This window comes from Sceloporus occidentalis, unplaced genomic scaffold (assembly GCF_023333645.1).
Source record: "Sceloporus occidentalis isolate IW3139 unplaced genomic scaffold, rSceOcc1.0.p SCAF_4, whole genome shotgun sequence".
NCBI classification, from domain to species: Eukaryota; Metazoa; Chordata; class Lepidosauria; order Squamata; family Phrynosomatidae; genus Sceloporus; species Sceloporus occidentalis.
This window is the reverse complement of record NW_028316984.1, coordinates 37,504,261-37,523,851: the sequence shown is the minus strand read 5'-3', so window position 1 is coordinate 37,523,851 and position 19,591 is coordinate 37,504,261. Positions and strand designations below refer to the sequence as shown.

General features: G+C 40.9%; 1 protein-coding gene across 5 annotated transcripts in view; it reads left to right on the top strand.

Moving 5' to 3' along the window:
* The window catches only part of ITGA6 (integrin subunit alpha 6), an 81,418-nt gene that overhangs the window by 39,813 nt on the left and 22,014 nt on the right, over window positions 1-19,591 (top strand). For 2 of the 5 annotated variants that reach the window (XM_089519749.1, XM_089519750.1), the window contains exons 5-13: window positions 5,462-5,593; window positions 7,113-7,229; window positions 9,693-9,906; window positions 11,187-11,380; window positions 11,874-11,965; window positions 12,915-13,042; window positions 15,259-15,354; window positions 16,083-16,144; window positions 17,794-17,951. In XM_089519749.1, the coding sequence (XP_089375875.1) occupies window positions 5,462-5,593; window positions 7,113-7,229; window positions 9,693-9,906; window positions 11,187-11,380; window positions 11,874-11,965; window positions 12,915-13,042; window positions 15,259-15,354; window positions 16,083-16,144; window positions 17,794-17,951 (1,193 nt within the window). The remainder of the gene's footprint in view (window positions 1-5,461; window positions 5,594-7,112; window positions 7,230-9,692; window positions 9,907-11,186; window positions 11,381-11,873; window positions 11,966-12,914; window positions 13,043-15,258; window positions 15,355-16,082; window positions 16,145-17,793; window positions 17,952-19,591) is intronic. The other 3 variants (XM_089519744.1, XM_089519752.1, XM_089519751.1) reach the window with 2 other exon arrangements.

Sequence of the window (19,591 nt, the reverse complement as noted above, 5' to 3'; positions counted from 1 at the left end):
TTTAGCTTTCCTGTTGTCTCTTTGCTGGAGTGAGTATTCTTGCTTTCTGCGAAATAATCTAAACAATCCTAGAAGCTACTGTTAGTTGTACAAATGCTGCCTTCTGTGCCACTCTCTTTCATTTTTTTAAAGCATAGGGCACAGCTGCATCTCATGTACAAATCAGTGTTTTAGCAACATTTAGAAAATAAAAATACCTGTCCTTGTATATCCTACAGTATCCAGACTGCTTGTCTTGGGAATAGAGCAGTAGCAACGTTGGTTGGGGATGCTGGCAGTTGTAATCCCCAAAATAACATTTCCAAAACCCCAGATTCCGGAATATGAAGTTATGCTGCTCCTGAACATGGTGGTTGGGGAGCACAGGGCTTGAAAGAAGCTTGATTGGTGTAAAACTTTCAGCATGTAACCTGTGTTACCACTGCTAATCTCGCAACACCACAAAGTGCTGTTGTCTGACTGAAAGTGTGGACAGCCGTTCCTGGAGGTCTTGAATGAGAGATACAGAAAGTGGAATCCTGTTGGGGCAGCACGCCCTCATACAAAGAGTTGCACTTTCTTAGAGGCTGTATAAGGGTAAGCTCTAGTGCTAGGATTGCGAGATTGCATAGTGGACTGGGGCTCCTGTAACTTCAATCCTTAATAGATCTTGCAGTAGCAAGAGGTACTGAAAAGCTCCATCAAGTGGGAGGAACCTATCCGTGTTCACCATCCAATCCCCAGCTTTGACCCATAGCCATCCCTTTCCACCATGGCTGTTGCCTTGCCAGTGGAAAGTGAGGTCTGGGACAAAGAGACACCAGGAACAAGAGGAGAGCTCCTACTTCCTCTGCTCTCCACCAGGGAGGCAGTATTTGTGTTGGGAGGGGACAGCTGTGGATGAAAACTGCAGTTTGGGAGGTACGGGAGGACAGAGGTCTTTGCCACACTTGACAGAGCTTCAGGGTACTTCATTCTGTTCCACGGTCTTTTCAGGATTAAACCTATAGGAACCCTGTACCATATCTGACCAAGAAATCTTATATAGTGCAGTCAAACATTCTGGAAGCACCCATCCAGCCCCCTCCCTCACTTTTGGCTTAAGAAACTATTTGACTATTTCTCAGAGGCTCAAAGCCTTGGTGTTTCACAGATGGGGGGATGGGGGGGTAACAAAACAGCATATATTTGTACTATGCCAAAAGCTGTATTAGAGTTACTGTAATAATCTATAGGATGTTGGCCTTAGTCTGTCACCTGGGCTGTACCTGAAGTGTTACCAGCTCAGTAGAACCTGCCAAAGATTGTGTTGCTGCTGACACAGTTTCTCTTTGTGGAGGATGTTCATGTACAGTTATTACAAAGAAATTAACAACTAAATAATATCTGAAATTCTTGAGTGAATTTTTTTATAGCCAAGTGAAAATGCATTGACCTCACTGTATTAGGTCAAGACAGAGAACCCTGATGGATTTCATTTGGTAGGCAGTGCAAATTTAATAAAGGAGCCACTGGATTTGTCTCCACCTGTGAATGCTGTGAAGATGTGAAACATCATCCCCTACTTTTTTCTCCTTTTTCCCCCAGTGCTGCATTTGGTTTTTCTTGACACACACTGTTATACCAACAGCTGTGGAATTCCTTCCTCCTATGACCTTTCAGGCTCACCGATAAATCCTTGCTGTGTACACCTGTGCCTGACACGTGAACCATGCCAAATCATTGAGTCTTGGCACCAGATGTACTTGAATGAAAACCTGCCCTTCCACACACTGGGGTTTTGTTACAGAAATCTGACCACTGTGATATGGTCTGCCACACTGATCAATTGCTTTATTTAAATAGCACGTTCTTACTGATACAGTTTGGCCTGGCTTTAAAAATGTTCTTTCATACTCTGTGGGAGTCACATTTGTTTTGAGAGAGAGTATTGTTAAAACAGAAGCATTTTGATCTTTCCAAGTGAATGGTTGCTGTTGGTGATAGACTTTTTTTTTATCTAGCAGAAGTGCTGATCAGGTGGGCAAAACATACCTACCCACCCAGATACTGTTGGGTATCAATTCCCAGGATTCATCTCCCCTAGCTATATTGTCTAGAGCTAATGGAACTTGCAGCCCAACAATATCTATTTGGTTACGTTGACCATCCCATTTTAATTATGAAATTTACAGATTTTATGGTGTTAATTGGGGAATGATATTAAGTATTATCACTAGTACTTGGGATTATTTCTCAGTAATAAAACTATAAGGCTCCATCTGCACTGCAGAAATAATGCAGTTTTAATAATACATTAGCGGTTATGATTCAGTGCTGTGGAATCCTGGGATTTATAATTTGGTGTGGCATCAGAGCTCTCTGACAGAGAAGGTAAATATCTCAAAGAACTACAAATCACAGAATTCCATAGCATTGAAACATAGTACAGTGTGCCCACGTCATACGCGGGCATGCCTTATGCAGCTTTCAGCTGTGCCAGAAAAAGCCCTCATGCGCCCTGGAAGAAAGCCGCACTGCACCAAGGGCATAAGCCCCATTATCTCTAATAGGGCTCCAGCATACGCTGGATTTCCCTTACACAGTGGTTTCCGGAACAGATCCTCCACATAAGAGAAGGCCCCACTGTATTTAAAGTGGTTTCAAACTTATTTCTGCATTGCAGGTGCAGCTTTAAGTTACTTTATGATTGCAATTTAACTAGGGCTGACATTGCTTGATTGGTGTGTGATTTATCATTAAGAAGGCGTGGTTTGATGAAATGGTAGGGGTGGATTATCCTGTGGGTAAGATGCTGACTGGTTGCCATTGTGCTTTTTTGTGGGTCTAGAGGTAACAACGTGGTGGATGGGAAGATGGTGTATTGCCGGATAAAGATGAAAATAATATTGGCAATTATTCATTCCCAAGTTGAAAGGGATATTTCACAACAATCCAGAGCTCTATCAGGAAGAGTGATAGACCAGCAAGAAAGTACCAGCAATTTTCTTCAGTATTTGCCATCCCAAAATGTATGCAGGAATTATTCTGTGGAGAAAAAACATTTTTTGGTGTTTGTAAAACCCTTTTTCTGTGTAGAAAATGGACATTTTCTGTGTAGAAAATCTGTTTTTGGTGCAGATATGTTTTTTTTTTTTAACACAGGAAAACATGTATTTTTCTCTGCAAAATAATTCTGCACCATTCTTCAGGATGATAGAATATAGGGAGAATACCACGAGGAATATTAAAAAAAAACTACTTTAACTATTTTTCTTTGCACGTGATGCAGTAGACAACCAAGCAGTCCTACAAATTTCAGCCCATGCTGTAGAGATCAGTTTCCTATAAAGAGCTACTACCCCCAAAGGTCCAAGCTCACCATGTAAGGGTCAGTAGTCCAAAACACACTACAGAAATAATCCACTTTGAGAACTCTTTAACTGCCCTGGCTCAATACTAAGGAATTCTGGGAAATGTAGTTTTGTGAAACATTCAGCCTTCTCTGTCAGAGAGTTCTGGTGCAACAATAAACTACAGTTCTCAGGATTCCCTAGTACTGAGCCAGGACTGTTAAAGTGGTCTCAAACTGGATTATTTCTGTGATGTGTTTTGGAACTTTGATAGCTTGGGCAGAGAGGGGAGGCTGTATCCTCTCTTGCCCGCCAACTGGTCTTCTCCTTTTCCTAGGCATTTTTACCCTATCGTCATATACAAGGACAAAGTTGTAAAGGATCTGCACTTTGGAGTGCGGAGGTAATGGCAGGAATCTGGGGCAGCTCTGGGACCAGAATATTCCTGGAGTAGCCCAGAGTATTCTGGCCAGTAGATGAGCCCCAAGTCTGTAATCTGAATCCTTTAACTCAAGATGGAAGAAAGCTGTCCCTTTCTGAATAAAAAAATCAAGTGTTCCACTGTAGAATTACCATTGCTATCTGAGGTTTCAGTGAAGTGATAGTAGACTCCCTTGAATGGAGTTACTATGAAATCAAAATATCGGCTGATAGAAGACAAAGTAAAGTTGTTACTATTGAAGCTGATATTGTTTGACTGGTCTATTTGTAAACAGGACTTTGGTTGTTCTTTTGTGGTTCTGATGAGTTAGAAGAACGCTGAACAGTCATGTAATGTATGGCAAGGGAAAGGTCATGTTCCTGGAGATGTCCAGACAAGAGATTATGTACTGATTAACAGGGCTGGGTGTATTTTCAAGGACTGCCTGTACACCTTGGAACTTGTTGCAGAATATGTCATCCTATGAACCTTACCTTTTAATTTCAGAGAGGTTTACAGTTCTCCAGACTTTAGGGAACAAAAGCAAAAAGCAAAATCTTGTCCTTCAATTCTGCTTAAGTCCACATGGTTTCTGTGAAACTGGCTCTTTAGTAAGGCCTAAGATAAACACAAGATAAAAAAATAAGGGAATGAGTTCAGGGTTTGTTTGTTTTTTAAAATCTGTGGCTTACCTTCATTTATCTAGTGACGCAAGTATACAGTCTTGAGTCCAGTTCAGGTTATTGTTTTACAGCATGTTTTGGAAATCCTTATTTTATACACACCTATCCCATGATGTCTAGATGATGTCTAAGTTTCAGGCTGGAATCCTATTGGTGCATCATCCTGGTTTACTAATGATTGCACATTTTCCATGTTTGGGTAGAGAGTATGAGGTAGCAGTGGCAGAAAAAGGAGAAGGCAACTGTTAACTCTGAGCTGCATTTTTCCAAATCCAGGAAATCTGGGGGCTTGGCCTGTGGGATATTGAGAGGGTGGTGTAGAGGATTGCCTGTCTTGCAGCAAATACTGTATGCTTCTTGCAGAGTGACTCAGCTTGAAGCCCCTGCCCATCCAGTTAGTCATTTGGATATAAGTGGCTCAGAGGTGGTAGGTGCCTCCTTCCACTACTGCCTCTGCCAGCACTGCCATCCTTTCCTCACTGTAACAGTGCTCAGCACCAGTAGGGACATTGCTTTGGAGCATACAACTTCCAGGAATTCCCCAGCCAGCATTCTCCAGGTTTCTTTACCATCACCAACTTTGTGTTCTTTCCTGTAGCACTTGCTGTTCTACCTCTAACATGATGGATACCTTTCAGAGTATGTCTCTCCTCCCATATCATTCCTTATGTGTCACCAAAGCAATCTAAATTCTGCAAGGCCCAAATAAGCCCAGTAGAATGTGTGCCAGTTGTATGTTTTACTGTCAACATACAAACGTACTTACATGGTTTTGTTGTTCATACAGCAGATACATTGCCTTGATCATATCTTTTGAACCTTCCTTGGTATCATTATTTGTTGTATCATGAAATTTCAAACCAGACCTAGAACTGGATTTATTGCACACAGTATTGCATTATGGTTCCTCCCTCTTTTCTCCACAAAATTATGCCATTTTGGTTGCTTTTTCTTTTGTAAAAACTCACTATTTTGTTTTAAAGTTCTTCCCTCCCTTTGTCATTCATCCCACTTTTTGTTTTTGCTTTGTCATGTCATTGTTCCAGGAGTGGTTCGTGCAGAGCAAAAGAATCAGTCATTTTATGATTATGGTATCTTTGATGACGGGCCTTATGAAGTTGGTGATGAGAGCCGGCGAGATGAGAGCCTAGTTCCTGTTCCAGCTAACAGTTACTTAGGTAGGATTAAGCTCTTCAGAGATCTCCAGAAAATCTCTACCAAAACATGGAGCATTAGTGTAAAAGAAATTTAGTTATTAAGCCAAGAGTTTGTTGCTTGTGTCCACTGCCTACATTTTTATGGCTGTTTTGAAGTGTCAGACGCTACTCTCTGGCTGAGGTACCATCCCAGAGCTGCTAATGTAATGAGTTCTTTAATCAGACCAACAAAGACTCGCAAGTTCTTATGTCAAGATTATTATCCTCATCACACACAGTAAGTACTGCATGAGGATTGGTAGACTTGTGTCAAGTGATCTTAAGTTTATAGCACTGGGAAGCCAGTGCCATTGTTTGTCTCTGAACAGGACTGTCATGGCCAAGAATGGCTTTTGTGGCATATCTGCAGTGATAGTATCCAAATAGCCCTCTGGAATTGTGAGCCAGCTCCCAAGGTTTCTATGAGGTGCTTTAATGGTGCTCTTGAAAGACTTGTATGTCACATGAGAATTGCTGGTGTGCTTTTAGATGTCCTGCTTTTTTGAATGTGGATTGACACTAATGACAAATCTGTGTGGCATTTGCAATGAATGGTAAAAATAGTCCCTTGATGCAAACAAGAGGATGAACAACATCCTGTCACTTTGGGACAGATATCCTGAATGCAGAGTAACAATTCTGTAATAAGCCAGCTTCAGCTTGAGACAGCATGCAGAATGCTTGGCTGAGAACTATCTTTTGCTATAAAAAGTCTGATCCAGGGGATAGAAGGAAAGCTTCAGCTGTGTGTATGCTGAATTAATATTTCTGAACTCTGGGAGGGACCTTTCCAATTCTATCATGCAGTCTGCGGCAATTCCCATCATGCCACCATCCTCCTACATTGTGGAAATGTTTATACACTTAGTGTCATATGTACCACCTGCCAGATGTGGACATCTGTAATTGTTCTGGGTATTAAAGGACAGGCAGGTTAACATTGTTCTTTCATGCCCACTATCCTTGTCCTTTTCGGACAACAGGGCATTGCCTGGCAGCTTAAGGCATTTACCTAAGGATAGGGCTTCCCTGGGAGAACTGGAAAAACATGGGGCCTTCCAAACATTGTTGGACTCATGAGCCCTATGTGCCATAGACAGTAATGAAAGGTGATGGGAATTAAGTTACAGCATCTGGAATGCCACACATTGGTTCATGTGGGTCCGGGCCCTGAGAGATGGGGAGAAAGCATCAGAAAAGCATCCCATCTGCTGATGACAAGATTTAAATAAATAGGTCAATACCTCTTTGTGATGTTTACTAATAATAAAGTTTCATTATAAATCTTCTTTATTTGCATTCTTGCATCTCTTCTCTGGAGACTTTTCACTCTCTGCTATAGCTGGGTTAATGACATGTAGTGGCATCATGTGACACTCTTGCTGGCCTGTATTTAAACACTTTTGTTTAACACAGCCCTTGAAGCACTGTGTTGTTATGCTCTCTGCTTAATCTGTCCTCTTTTCTTTTCTGCATCTTCTTTCTGTGCTCACATTTACAGGTCTTCTTTTTATGACAAGTGTCTCTTACGCTAACCCTGATCAGTTTGTGTACAAAACTCTACCTCCCAGCATCAGAGTAGACAAACACACCGATGTGATGACGAATAGCTATTTAGGTTTGTGACGTCTTAAGTGATGGTCCCTGTCACTTTACTCATGGCATTCTATGGTTTCCATTTCAAAATCATGCATGTTGTGGAAGAGTTTCAGACTATATGAGAGACCCTAGGGAAACGGATGGCTCATGGTGAAGAAACAATGGAACTTGCCCTTTGCAGTTGCTGACTTGGCTAGCTTGGGGCCTGTGGCACTTTAGGTTGGCAAGACCAGAAGACCCAGTGCTCATGTGCCATGTGGTGCTACAGGCAGTCTTTCTTCTTCCCTTCCTCTTCAACCTAACAAATACATAGGAAGAAGAGATGGTAAAATGAATGTGTTAACATCAGAGACAGTAATCAAGAAAGTATTTGGAAAATCCAATCAATTACATGCTCTCTTTGACAACTGGAATGGCACCAATGAAGCAGCCCAAGATTATTGGGTATGGCAAAAGGTTGTCTTCCTTGCTTTTACTCAGAATTGTGAAAATGTTGGGATTGGTAACACACATTCTCCTGAATGTGTGGATGTATTTTAGGACTGAATTTTGAACACAAATTAAATGGAGGGTGGAAGTACATGTTATGCTTATAGGGTCTTCCCTAAATACTGCATCCTTGCAGTGAGTTCTCTTGCCAGTATTGGGCATGAGGTACTTTTGCCAATCTACAGAAAATCATTCAGTGATCCATTAGCAGATCACTTTCTTCTTTTAGGCTGTTCTCCTTTCCAGCTGTCAGAGAATTTAGTACAAGGAAGGAGCTATATGTCCCACTTTCTTTTAAGCCTCAAACATCATACATTAGGAAGAATATCCCATAGCTCCAACACTCTGGACCAATTCAGTTATCTTGGATTTTACTCATTGGGCCTAAAACAAATTCCGTAAAAGCACCAGATCCTATCTGTTCATGGAAGCCAAACAGAATCAGCCCTGGATGATAATGATGGTGATGATGATGATGGGAAGTAGCTTATAGTTGTAAACATGCCAATATCAGGTATTGTAGACTATATTTCTGAGAAAATGAAGGCATGGACAAAACCACAGCAGAGTAATCCAAGAAAACTATGAAATGCATGGGACTGCCATAAGTCAACAGGCAACTTGAAGGGACATACACACATTGTACATCATCCTAAGGGCCAGGTTTAGGGTGAGGAAGGGAAACATGTCATACAGATGGTTTCATCACTGATTATTTTCTTAAAATTTCAGCTCTTGGTGTGTTGTGCCAGTCCAAATTCCATAGAAGTCAATGCAGAATGCCTGGGGATGGGATTGTGCTCAAGAGTAACAAAAGTCCATTTGACATGCTTGGGCATTTTTCAGCATGATCCATTTTTCAAGTGTTAACATTCATGTAACATCATGGGTGTGCTATGTTAAAGTGGTACAAATCATAGCATTTTAAAGAAATATAAATTTTGTGTATCACCATGCTTGAAGCGGACCAAATGTTTATGTGATTAGGCAGTGATCATTGGTATGGAATTATCATGGCATATACCAGAACTGGAGAAAGTGTGGCTTACACATGTCTGGTAGTGTCTTTGGCTGTTCTTCCCAACCTCCCTCCTTCTGCTTTCCAAAGTGGTCCCATGTGTGCTGAATATGTGACTGGTGTATGTGATGGATGGATGAATGGGGAACATGGTCTATGTAGATGCATATGGATAATGGGAGTTTGGCGGATGAGTTTGTGTGGGTGTGCAAGAATGAGGTAGGAGAGGGAGAGAGGAACACCATTATTGCAACACATGTGTGTTTCTCTCCATCATCAGCATCCACAATATTTCTGTCTCTTCTAAGATCCTTCAGAGAGAGGGGGGGTAGTATGGGGAACAGAAAAAGAGAGAAAAACAGTGTAGAGCTGTAGAGATCATAATAGAGGTCAAGCCCTCTCCACTGACAACTTCTCAACAGATATTATCTGAAGGAATGTGCCCCTCAACTGGAAAAAAAAACATTTGTCCACTTCTGGTATATATCTTTGGTATCTACAGAAAGAACACAGGATTGCGCTTTCATGCATACAGTATATGAAGGTTGCGGAGACAGGTCTTGACTTAATCTGTGCCTACTATGTAACATTACATAAATTATTTGACTTAAAATATATGTGTAGGCTTACAGTGCTTTCAACCACACTTTAACATAGTTGCCGTCATGGAGGTTTATAGCTAACAGTATAAAGCAAGAGTGAGGGGCGGGAACATGTATTCAACCTAAACTAGCCTCCAACCCAAACTACAGAGGTTCTAGGTTCCCCTTCCTACCATGGGAGCATGGGCCCTTCTTTCTATAGACTAGGGGGGTTAGAGGGGATAACTGCTGGGATTCCCCCAACACACCACTCTTCCTCCCAGCTGTATGGAGGAACAGTGAGTGATGCATGCCATTCCGAGCTGGTGTCATCTTTGCTTCTCTTCTCTGTGCTTTCAACAGTAAAACCTTCAATGGGTCCTTTGTGTTGTAGGTTTTTCTCTGGATTCTGGAAAAGGTATCGTTTCTCAGGAAAATATCACTTTTGTTTCGGGAGCCCCAAGAGCAAACCATAGTGGAGCTGTTGTTCTCTTGAAAAAAGACAGTGATCTCCAGAGGGCGTTGTCCCTTGTGCATGTGTTCGAGGGTGAGGGCCTGGCTTCTTCCTTTGGCTATGACGTGGCTGTTGTGGACCTCAACAGTGATGGGTAAACTCTCCTCCACTCCCCCCTTCCTGTTCTTTCCCTGTCGGGTGCAGAGTAGTCACTTCTCTTATTTGATTTATTTGTCTATCTAGTGTATATATCACCTGTTTCTTGCAGAAAAGGGGAGGAAACGAGCTGTTTTTCATTAGTTCTGAGCCCTCTGAAACAGTAGAGAAAAAGTACACTGCATGCTACAATACTATTAAAAAACCCTAGTCTTCATATTTAACTAAAAGGCTATTACATTTTTCAAATTTTCTGCATATCCAGTTTAAATGGCTGAGTAAGCAAGTTTTACTATAAAGCAGGAGAAGCAAAGTGTGGCTCTGCAGGCCCATTTTTGTGGCTGTATTTAAAAAAACCTTGCTACCCAAATGCCTTCTGGACAGTGTGGCTGGAATTTTTGCCACTTTTGTGCCTCCCTCTGGGACATTTTAGGTCCAGGAGAGGCCTTTTTAAAGAATAGGAAGTGACTTCTGTTTATACTGTTGTTAAAAAAAGAGAGGTCTCCTAGGCCCAACATGACCTGGAGGCCCCTGAAAACATGGTGAAAATGCTCCCTACATCTCCCGAGGTCATTTGGGATGTGCGCAGGGTGGGGACAGTGGGGGGTATTGTCTGCCCAAGATTTCCTGAGGCCTAATAAAATTAATATTTTCTAGAACATTTTGACAGTCTCAGAGAATCTAGACAAACCAGTGTTTGTACTTTCTTCTAGGGTTTCAAGTGGATGTAGCTGAGTTTAGATCTGGGAGATCTAGGTTCAGATTAAACTTTATTGATTTGAACCAAGTCACACCTGATAGCCTCATGGTACAACTTTGTACATATTTACTCAAAATTAAGTCACACCGTGTTCATTGGATTTTACTCACTCATAAAGATATTTCAGTTTGCAGTCTGGAAACTTGGAATAGTAATAATCACCTTTGTAGGATTGCTGGAAGAATAATCAGTCAAAAGGTATTGTAAAGTACTGACTTCCCCAAATGGCCAAGATGACTGGGATTATGGAATTCATCTGAATGGGTTCAACTCATTGGTTTAACTCATCTGAGGGTCACTGGGTTAGAGAAACTATTGTAAAAAGCTATGTTTGTTTATCACTGAACTTGTTAAACAGCATCACAGTAATTCTTCTCTGTGGTTGCATTACAAAACTCCAACACATATTGCACTATACGATTGTGTTGAGTTGTTTGTTGTCATTCAGGGGTCAATTTTCTAACCTGTTCCTTGCTGTTGCCTTCAAAATAATTGTGCTTTTCTTTTGTTTTTCTTAGTTGGCAAGATATTGTTGTTGGAGCCCCCCAATATTTTGACAGAGATGGTGAAATTGGTGGAGCTGTGTATGTTTACATTAATCAGCAAGGAAGGTGGGAAGGGGTAAAGCCAGTTCGCCTCAGTGGACCTGCAAACTCCATGTTTGGGATTGCGGTTGAAAATATTGGTGATGTTAACCAAGATGGCTTCCCAGGTAAGCAATAGCAATAGCAGCTTCATTTATATATTGCCTCACAACATAAAAGGTGGATTTGATGAATTAATGGGATTATTCAGTAACTGAGTTTCTCTAAAAGTTAGTCTCCTTGAATTGAAAAACAAATCCTCTCTTCTTTAATCTATGCATATGTTATTATTTCCACTCTGCGTTTCATTTAAAAAAAATTGCTCTAGACAGTTAATAGTATAACAACAACAACCAATACATGTTTCTAATGTCTTGATCTTTTGAAACTTAAGTGTGCCCTTATAAAATGTGCATCTGGCAAATACTGCTTTTCTGAATTGTTGTGTAGTGGGAGTTTGATTGTTGTGGTTTCAAATTGGTTCGTTAGTATAGTTGTTCCCCTCTCTGATCATGCTTATATGTACTTCATTTGCATGCTTTATTGGAACTATTCATGTTGCTTTTTAAATAATAAGATGACTTGAATGTTTTTGTTCTTTTCTTTTGAAAAAAATAACAGATATTGCTGTGGGAGCTCCATATGATGGAGATTTTGGCAAGGTGTATATATATCATGGCTCCAAGAATGGAATAATTACAAAACCAGCACAGGTACTAACTTGTAATGTCCGCCACTACCTACAGTGGAATGAAACTGCTGCTTACACACGTGGTTTCTCCTAAATAGCTGCCTACTCTTACTGCATTTTTTTCTCAGCCACCAGCTTCTTTTATTTGGCTTCTTTTGACTCCAGATGATTTACATTCTGTTCATGCCCTTAGGAATCACGTAGCAGGCTTATTTTTATCTATTTTATCTATTTTATTGAGTGTATGTACAGCACTGTGTAAATCTACAGCGCTATGTAAATAAAGCATAACAACAACAACAACAACAACAACAACAACTGATGGACAAATCAGGAGGCAGAACCAAAAACAAAGCAAAACTCCAAAGACTAGTGAAGGCTGTTCTAAAAAATGCTATTTTATTCCTTCCTGACTAGGAGGATGCAGTGAGTAGCACAGGTGGGAAAAGTCAGTCCAGGGGCCCATTCACATTACACTATCACAGTCCTTTTATTTCACTTTAACTGCCATGGTTTTGTCCTATGGAATCCTGGGATTTGCAGTTTAGAATCCCTTAGAGTTCTCAACCAGAGAGTGGTAGTGGTTTAATAGATTACACACCTCAGGATTCCATAGTATGGGAATAACAGTGATACATTTGTGTAGTATTGAACAGGCTCCTGGGCATGAAGGTACTTTTATTTTGAGGGCTGCCACCTGTGGTTCAGTGGTTCACCATTATGGCAGCCATGTAAAGATTCAGCTGGTCCCCACGACTATAATTTTTGTTTGATATTCTTCTAGGATGTCTTTTCCACCATATTTCCTCTGCGTCTTTCTTTGGTTATCGCTGTCCTTTTCTCCTTGTGTTATCTTCCCCGGTTACCAATCACTGATTTTACTTTCCTTTTGCTAATAGTTAAAGCTGATAAAAGTGTTACCTGAATCAGTGTGACGTAAGAACTAAATTCTCTTTATTATGGGTTTATAGGTTCTTGATGGCGAAGCAAACAGAGTTGCATTCTTTGGTTATTCTATCACTGGAAATATGGATCTAGATAAAAACTCCTACCCTGACATTGCTGTTGGATCCCTTTCAGATTCTGTATCTGTCTACAGGTTTGCTGGCTTACAAATTAAAATTATAAGCATATGCAATTATATTCCCAGTTAACAAAGTAGAAGTGTTCCTGAGCTTTACTTCTTTAACAGAAACTTTGGTATTAGAGGTAGAAATAACATGGAAGGAATAGGAATAGGTTCCTGTACTACAAAAAAGAAGAGCAGTTCAACATGTTTCAACAAAGTTTTTAATTAAAAATGAACTTTATGCAAATGTGAACTGAAACAACCACAAAACATAAACAAAAACATTTTGAATCTATTAAAACCCACTTGAATTTTTTTTTCCAAAATGTATTTCAGGATGATTTTTTTTTCTTTCAGCAGGTTCCACTTTTCTTATGATTTCCATTTTTGTGACAAAACATGTAGATCTATCCCTTTTCAACATGCAAGGGACCTGGTGAGGCAGGCTAATCTGCTTTCCCCTTTCCTTTCTGTTTTATTCTTCCTAGATGCTTAGCCAGTGATTTTGGTGGCAGTTGTTTACAGAGGGGTCATTCCCACTATAAAAAGAATCAAATTGCTGATCAAATTAAATGACCCTCGTTCCCATTTGAAACCTCTTCGTGTCGCGATGTGATCGAATCTGTCATGATGAAGCAAGGCAAAAGCAAAAGAACCGTTTTTTTCAGACATTAGCTTAAAAGAGGTTCTTTTGAAAAAATGCGATTCCAAAGAGTGTTGACCAAGTGGGAACGACAGATTGGAATCACAGCATTCTGGAGGGGAGGGACTAATGGCAGAGGGGTGTTTATCATCCCTCTCCGTTTTTTTGGAGATGTCATTCCTCCATGCGCCCCCTCCCTCAGTGCTGTCTTGTCATTTATTGGTGTGACTTTTGGTTCCTTTTTTAAAAAAATTAAATTAAATTAATCGATGAAGCAACAGAACAGTTTAGCAACTAATTGCAAAGGTCCTAAACCACTCTATTGCTTCATCGATTAATTTTATTTACAAGAAAAGAAAATATGCCCTATCTTCCTTCCTGTAAGCCCTCCCTTTGCAAGGCTCCCCAGGTCCCTCCTCCTCCTTCTCTTCGTGTGTGGCCCCAAGCACCCACCTTTTCCTCCCCTGACCAGTGCCTTCATCCTCTTCTACCTTCCTCCTCCTCCTCCTCCTCCTCTTCATGTCGGGCCCAAGCTGCTTACGTCACGGATGATTGATGGGGCGATTCTGAAGCAGCGCTGCCAGTGGGGACAACAATCGGGGCAAATTAAATTGCTTGGACTGGGATAAGGAAAATATCTCCTTAATAGTGGGGACTGGGTTTTTTAAGAATCGCTTTCAAACCAAGGGCAGAAGTGAATCCCGAAACAATTCATCCTGCCAGTGGGAATGACTCCTTTGTCTGTTGTATGTAGGCACAGACAGCTACAGCAGGATTGCCTATAATAGGATCCTATTCTTTCCCAGGCCAATCTTTATTGCATTATTTACTGAAGACATGCTGTTGTAACCAACACTGAAAGTTTTTTTTTCCAACCCTTCTTTGCCATCCTCCCAATGCCAGTGCTTTTGGGGGGTGGGGATTGCAGATAGACAGAAGACAAGGAAAGGGGAGAGATGGGCTGGGTTCCTACAAAAAGACTTTATGAAAAGGAGCTTCTTTGTTAGAGGCTTTGTTAACTGAGGTGTGCCTGTAGTTAAACAGTTATATGGCCCGTACAGACAGGCCAAAGTAAAACTGCTTTGTGTCATTTTGGAGGTATGCTGTTTAAATGCTGCATGTGTCCTAAGGAAGCCACACAAAAGCCGTACTCCAGTCCTAAAGTCTGGAGCACTGCTTTGGTGCAGCTTCTGGCCTCTTAAGATCCCTGTGTCATTTAAACAGCATACCTCCAAAGTGTCCCGAAGCAGCTTTATTTTGGCCTGTCTGTTCGGGCCCATAGTTAAAATATATGCAAGATTCAGTGCTTCTTTGAACTATTTGCTGTTGTGTGCCTTCAAGTTGTTTGTAACTTATGATGACTTTACCGTGAACCAATCACGAAGTTTTCTTGGCAAGATTTGTTCAGAGGGGTTTGCCTCTCTCTGAAGTTTAAAGAGTGTGACTTACTTAGATTCACCCAGTGGGTTTCCACGGCTGTGGAGGGATTTGAACCCTGGTTTCCAGAGTCAGCATGCTGTAGTGCATAATATACTTACTCTTTACATAGTGTCATAAATGTAAAGGCTCTTTCTTGCCTTCTTCTTTCCCCTCATAATAAAAGATCGAGGCCTGTGGTAAACATTAAGAAAACTATTGAGATATCTCCAGACAGAATTGACCTGAACATGCAGAACTGCCGTGAGCCCAGTGGGATTTGGTAAGCTGTGGACCTTTTCATCCGTATTTCTAGTTTAAGCAAACTATATCGTACTTCAGAGGAATGAAAACCTCAGTTACAGTATATAAAGTATTGCATTAGAGGCAGAGTGTGGGAAAGTTACTGTTTGGACTACAACTCCCAGGATGTCCCAGCCCTCATGACCACTGGCTGTGGTGGCTGTGGGACTCTAGGAATTGTAGTACAAAGAATTAACCTCCCCATTCTTTGATCAGAGGTTACTGTGTTAGCTTGCTAATACTGTCTCTCTACAGCTGGGTACCTACATTACTCCAACCTTGGCAGGGATGAAACAAAAGCAGTATCTGTTCTTCCCAAGTTGCTTGGCTAAGAAACCTGAAATGTATGGGAAGAACACTGCTCCCTCCCCTCAGTTCTTTTCACCAGGCTTTGAGGTGCTTTTGGTCAGGATTCTTTCAGTGACCTTCCCATCTTCCTCATCACTGTCACAGTTGCCCATTCAGCCCCCCCCCCCCCCCCCCCCGGGTGCAACCCAGACACTTGTAGAAGAAAATAGCTTTGTAGGAAGGGGCATGGCCACTAGAGCTGTGATTCCTCAAAAGTAATTTTTCCAAGCATTGAGATTTGCAGGAAGGGGATGTAATCCACATTCCATTTCCTCCTGAGCTTCCAGCAACTCTTAACGTAATGTTTGCCCTGCTGAGCTTTCTTTTTAAAGCCAGTTCTGCATTCTTGAATTCTTACAGCATGAACGTGAGAGCCTGTTTTGAATATACAGCAAATCCCAAGGACTTCAACCCCAAAATAAGTAAGTTATGGTAATAATGCTTGCTTCTTGCTAAGTTTTATGTATGAATGATTTCAGGAAATTGGTTTTCTCATACTGTTTTATTTGTGTGTGTGTTCCATTCTCACATGGAGGCTATTCAGTACATCATGTGAATGCTCATAATGGCTCTTCATATGACACTGTGATCTTCTGAAGTGGGTTTAATTTAAAGATGATTTTTCCCCAGCTGCGATGCTCTTCAGGGTCCTGTCTCCTGATCAAAACAGTGCACTTAAGATGGTTGTGCATGTAGATATTATTTATTTATTTAATTCCAACAAATATCCTGCCACATACTTTTTAAGAACAATTAAATGACAGCGGAAATGTCTCATATTCAAATAATATTAGTTAGAAATAAATACGATAAATAGCAACTGTGCATCGTTAGTGTTGTTGTTTGCCTTCAAGTTGTTTCCAACTTATGGTAACCCTAAGGCAAATCTGTCATGGGGTTTTCTTGGCCAGATTTGGTCAGAGGAGGTTTGCCATTACCTTCCCCAAGGCTGAGAGAGAGTGATTTGCCCAACGTCACCCAGTGGGTTTCTGTGGCTGAGCTGTTACTCGAACCCTGGTATCTAGGGCCATAGTCCAGCACTCAAACCACTATGCCACATTGCCTCTCATAATTATGCATCAACAGATAGTAATAATATCAAATAATTATGGGCCCACTCACTATGATTCCCCTTTTACTGCCATGACTCCATCCTACAGAATCCCAGAGTTTTTAGTTTTCACATGATGCAGCCATGGCAGTTAGATTGGATTTGTAGTGCTATAATTACATAGTGTGGATGGGCCCCTGTGTCTTGGATCAAAATCACAATTTTCTCAAATGCCTATAAGAATATTAAGAGGTCTATTGAGTGCCTAAGAATCAAGGCTGAACATACATGCTGAACCTCTTTAGAGGGAGAAGTTTCCTAATGAAATGTTATTGAGAAGGCATCACTTTTCTTGCTTGCCTTTGTAAGATCAGAATGCTGGTTCTTGGAGCAGAGCCACAGAGTGTGGTTCGTATGATGTTTCAGATTCAAAAACAACACATTGGATTGTGCTTGGATAGACAGGAGCCAATACAGATCTTCCAACACAGATGTGCACCTTTTAACAAGCTTTCATCAGTATTATGCATTAAATCAGTTACCAAATTAAAGGAAATAGTTTTCTAGTTTTCCCTAGAGCTGTAACCATGTTAAATTTATCAGTTTTTGGGTTGCCACCATTACAGTTCATACTTGTGTGTGTGTTTGGATAATTTCTTTGGTTGGTTTTTTTTTTTTTTAAATAAAAAGGCTCCTAATTTTAAAGTGCCTTATTCTTCCTCATTTAATACATAATATCTAATGCTCTTACAACATCCCTGAAAAAAACAGTTGAGTGTCATGTCTTGCGTTGTGGTCACATTGGTATAACCTGTGCAAGGACACAGGGCATATAGAGAAATAACTGGTTGAAGTACAGCATCTGTACAGTTATATTATATATTATATGAAATACATAAACAGATATATATTAATACATATATAGTAAATTGCTAGTATTTGATATCTTTATTTCTCTTTCTAGCATGGTTAGAGCACAACTTATTTTTTTTTTCCTTCTCCAACCATCCTCACCCCCAGTTTTGAACTATGCATTTGAAGCAGAAAATTTAAGGCGGCGATTAGGTTTGCCATCCAGGGTACACTTTTCCAAGCGTCAGTCTGATCAGTTTAGTGGAACTGTGACTCTTGCAGGGCAGAAGAAGGAAGAATGTGTGACTACATCGCTTGTACTGCAGGTATGATGAACAGAAAGGTACATGTTACCCCATTTCAATGTCGCTCCTGATTGTCTTTTGTAACTCAGTGAACTTGAATGTAGTTTATGGACGACCAACCTGTGCTCATGAAACACAAGTGAAAAGGCAGTGTGATGTAATGGTAACAACAATAGGATCAGAGAAACCAACATTCAAGTCTCAGATACAAGGCCCAGTAAGAGATCAGTCTTTCAGTCTGACACGTTTGGCAGAGTTCTGATAATTGAGAGAACCACGTGTGCTACCCTCAGCTTCATAGAGGAGGAGTAGGATAAAAATATAGCATATATGTACCGGCTGACATAGGTGCAGGAAGTGAGAGACTGGCAGAAATAGAAGGTCTCACAAGTCTGGGTATGGCAAAGCATGAGACCCTTACTCTTGCCAGCCCTTCTGGCACTATTGTTGCATCTGCATTGTAGAAATAATCTGGTTTGATGTCACTTTAATTGCCATGTCTCAATGCAGTGGAATTCTGAGAATTGTAGTTTATTGTGGCACTAGAGCTTTGCTTCCCAGAATTCCATAGCATTGAACCATGGCAATTAAAGTGACATCATTCTGGATTATTTCTGCAGTGCAGATTATGTTTCTGTTTGCTTCCCCGCCCAGTAAACTACAGGCAGAACCACCCAAAATGCAATGCAGAGGGAATGCATACATGTTGTAGCTACCACAGCACTGTTTCCTACTATTATCCTGACCTGTGACAGCTTATCAAGAATTACTGTGCTTGTATTTATTAATTATGGCTGAGATCCTAGGTGAGCTACTTAGTATACTCAACTAAGTAACATTGGCATGACCCCACTTAAGTCAGTTCTCATGTCAATTTGGATGCAACATACTGACCTTTCCACCACCCTCTTCTCCTAGCAATCTCTGGTGCAACAATCAGAAGCAAGGTCCCTGTTGCAATTCCTCCTAGAGATTGCTGATAGGAGTGGAGTAGAAACAGCAGTCTACTGCTTCTGTATTGACAGGAGAACAGACTCCTGTTACCTGCAGTGGCTGATGCCTGGTAAAGCAGGATTGGAGGACTTTTACGATCTTGGCAATAGTGCCATGATCATGAATATGCAAGGCCATGAATACAAATCAGTTACAGATGTGTAATGATAGAATTCCAGGCAATGTTTGTATCCTGTCCTGTTTTCATTGAGCATAGCTATCCTTCTCCTCACCGTAACCTCACAAAAACTCTGTGAAGCAGATTAGGCTGTGAAGAGTGAGAAGAAATAGAAATCTGTCATTCTCTAGATCTATGAGAAGCTTTCCAAAGATTCAGGCTGCATGTTATACAGACATAGACAACTGTTCTACTCCCTGTTGTAATGTACAGGGTTGGCACCACATAAATCAAGACCATGTTATAGAGGCACTCCTGCTACTGATCGGGAGGAAGTGAGTAAATATGTGGCATCATAGTCCTAGCTGTCAAGCTAGACCCTGTGGTGAATGTAATATTACACTTAGGCCTTAGTTTTCTGAGATGCATATCTGTATCACATGTTTTGCGTTAACATGTCCAGTTGTGTGCTTTGCCTCAGTAGAGCAGATCTATGTGTCAAGTGTAGTTGATGTAGTTCTCTTTAATCCCAAATATTTGTTTCACTTCA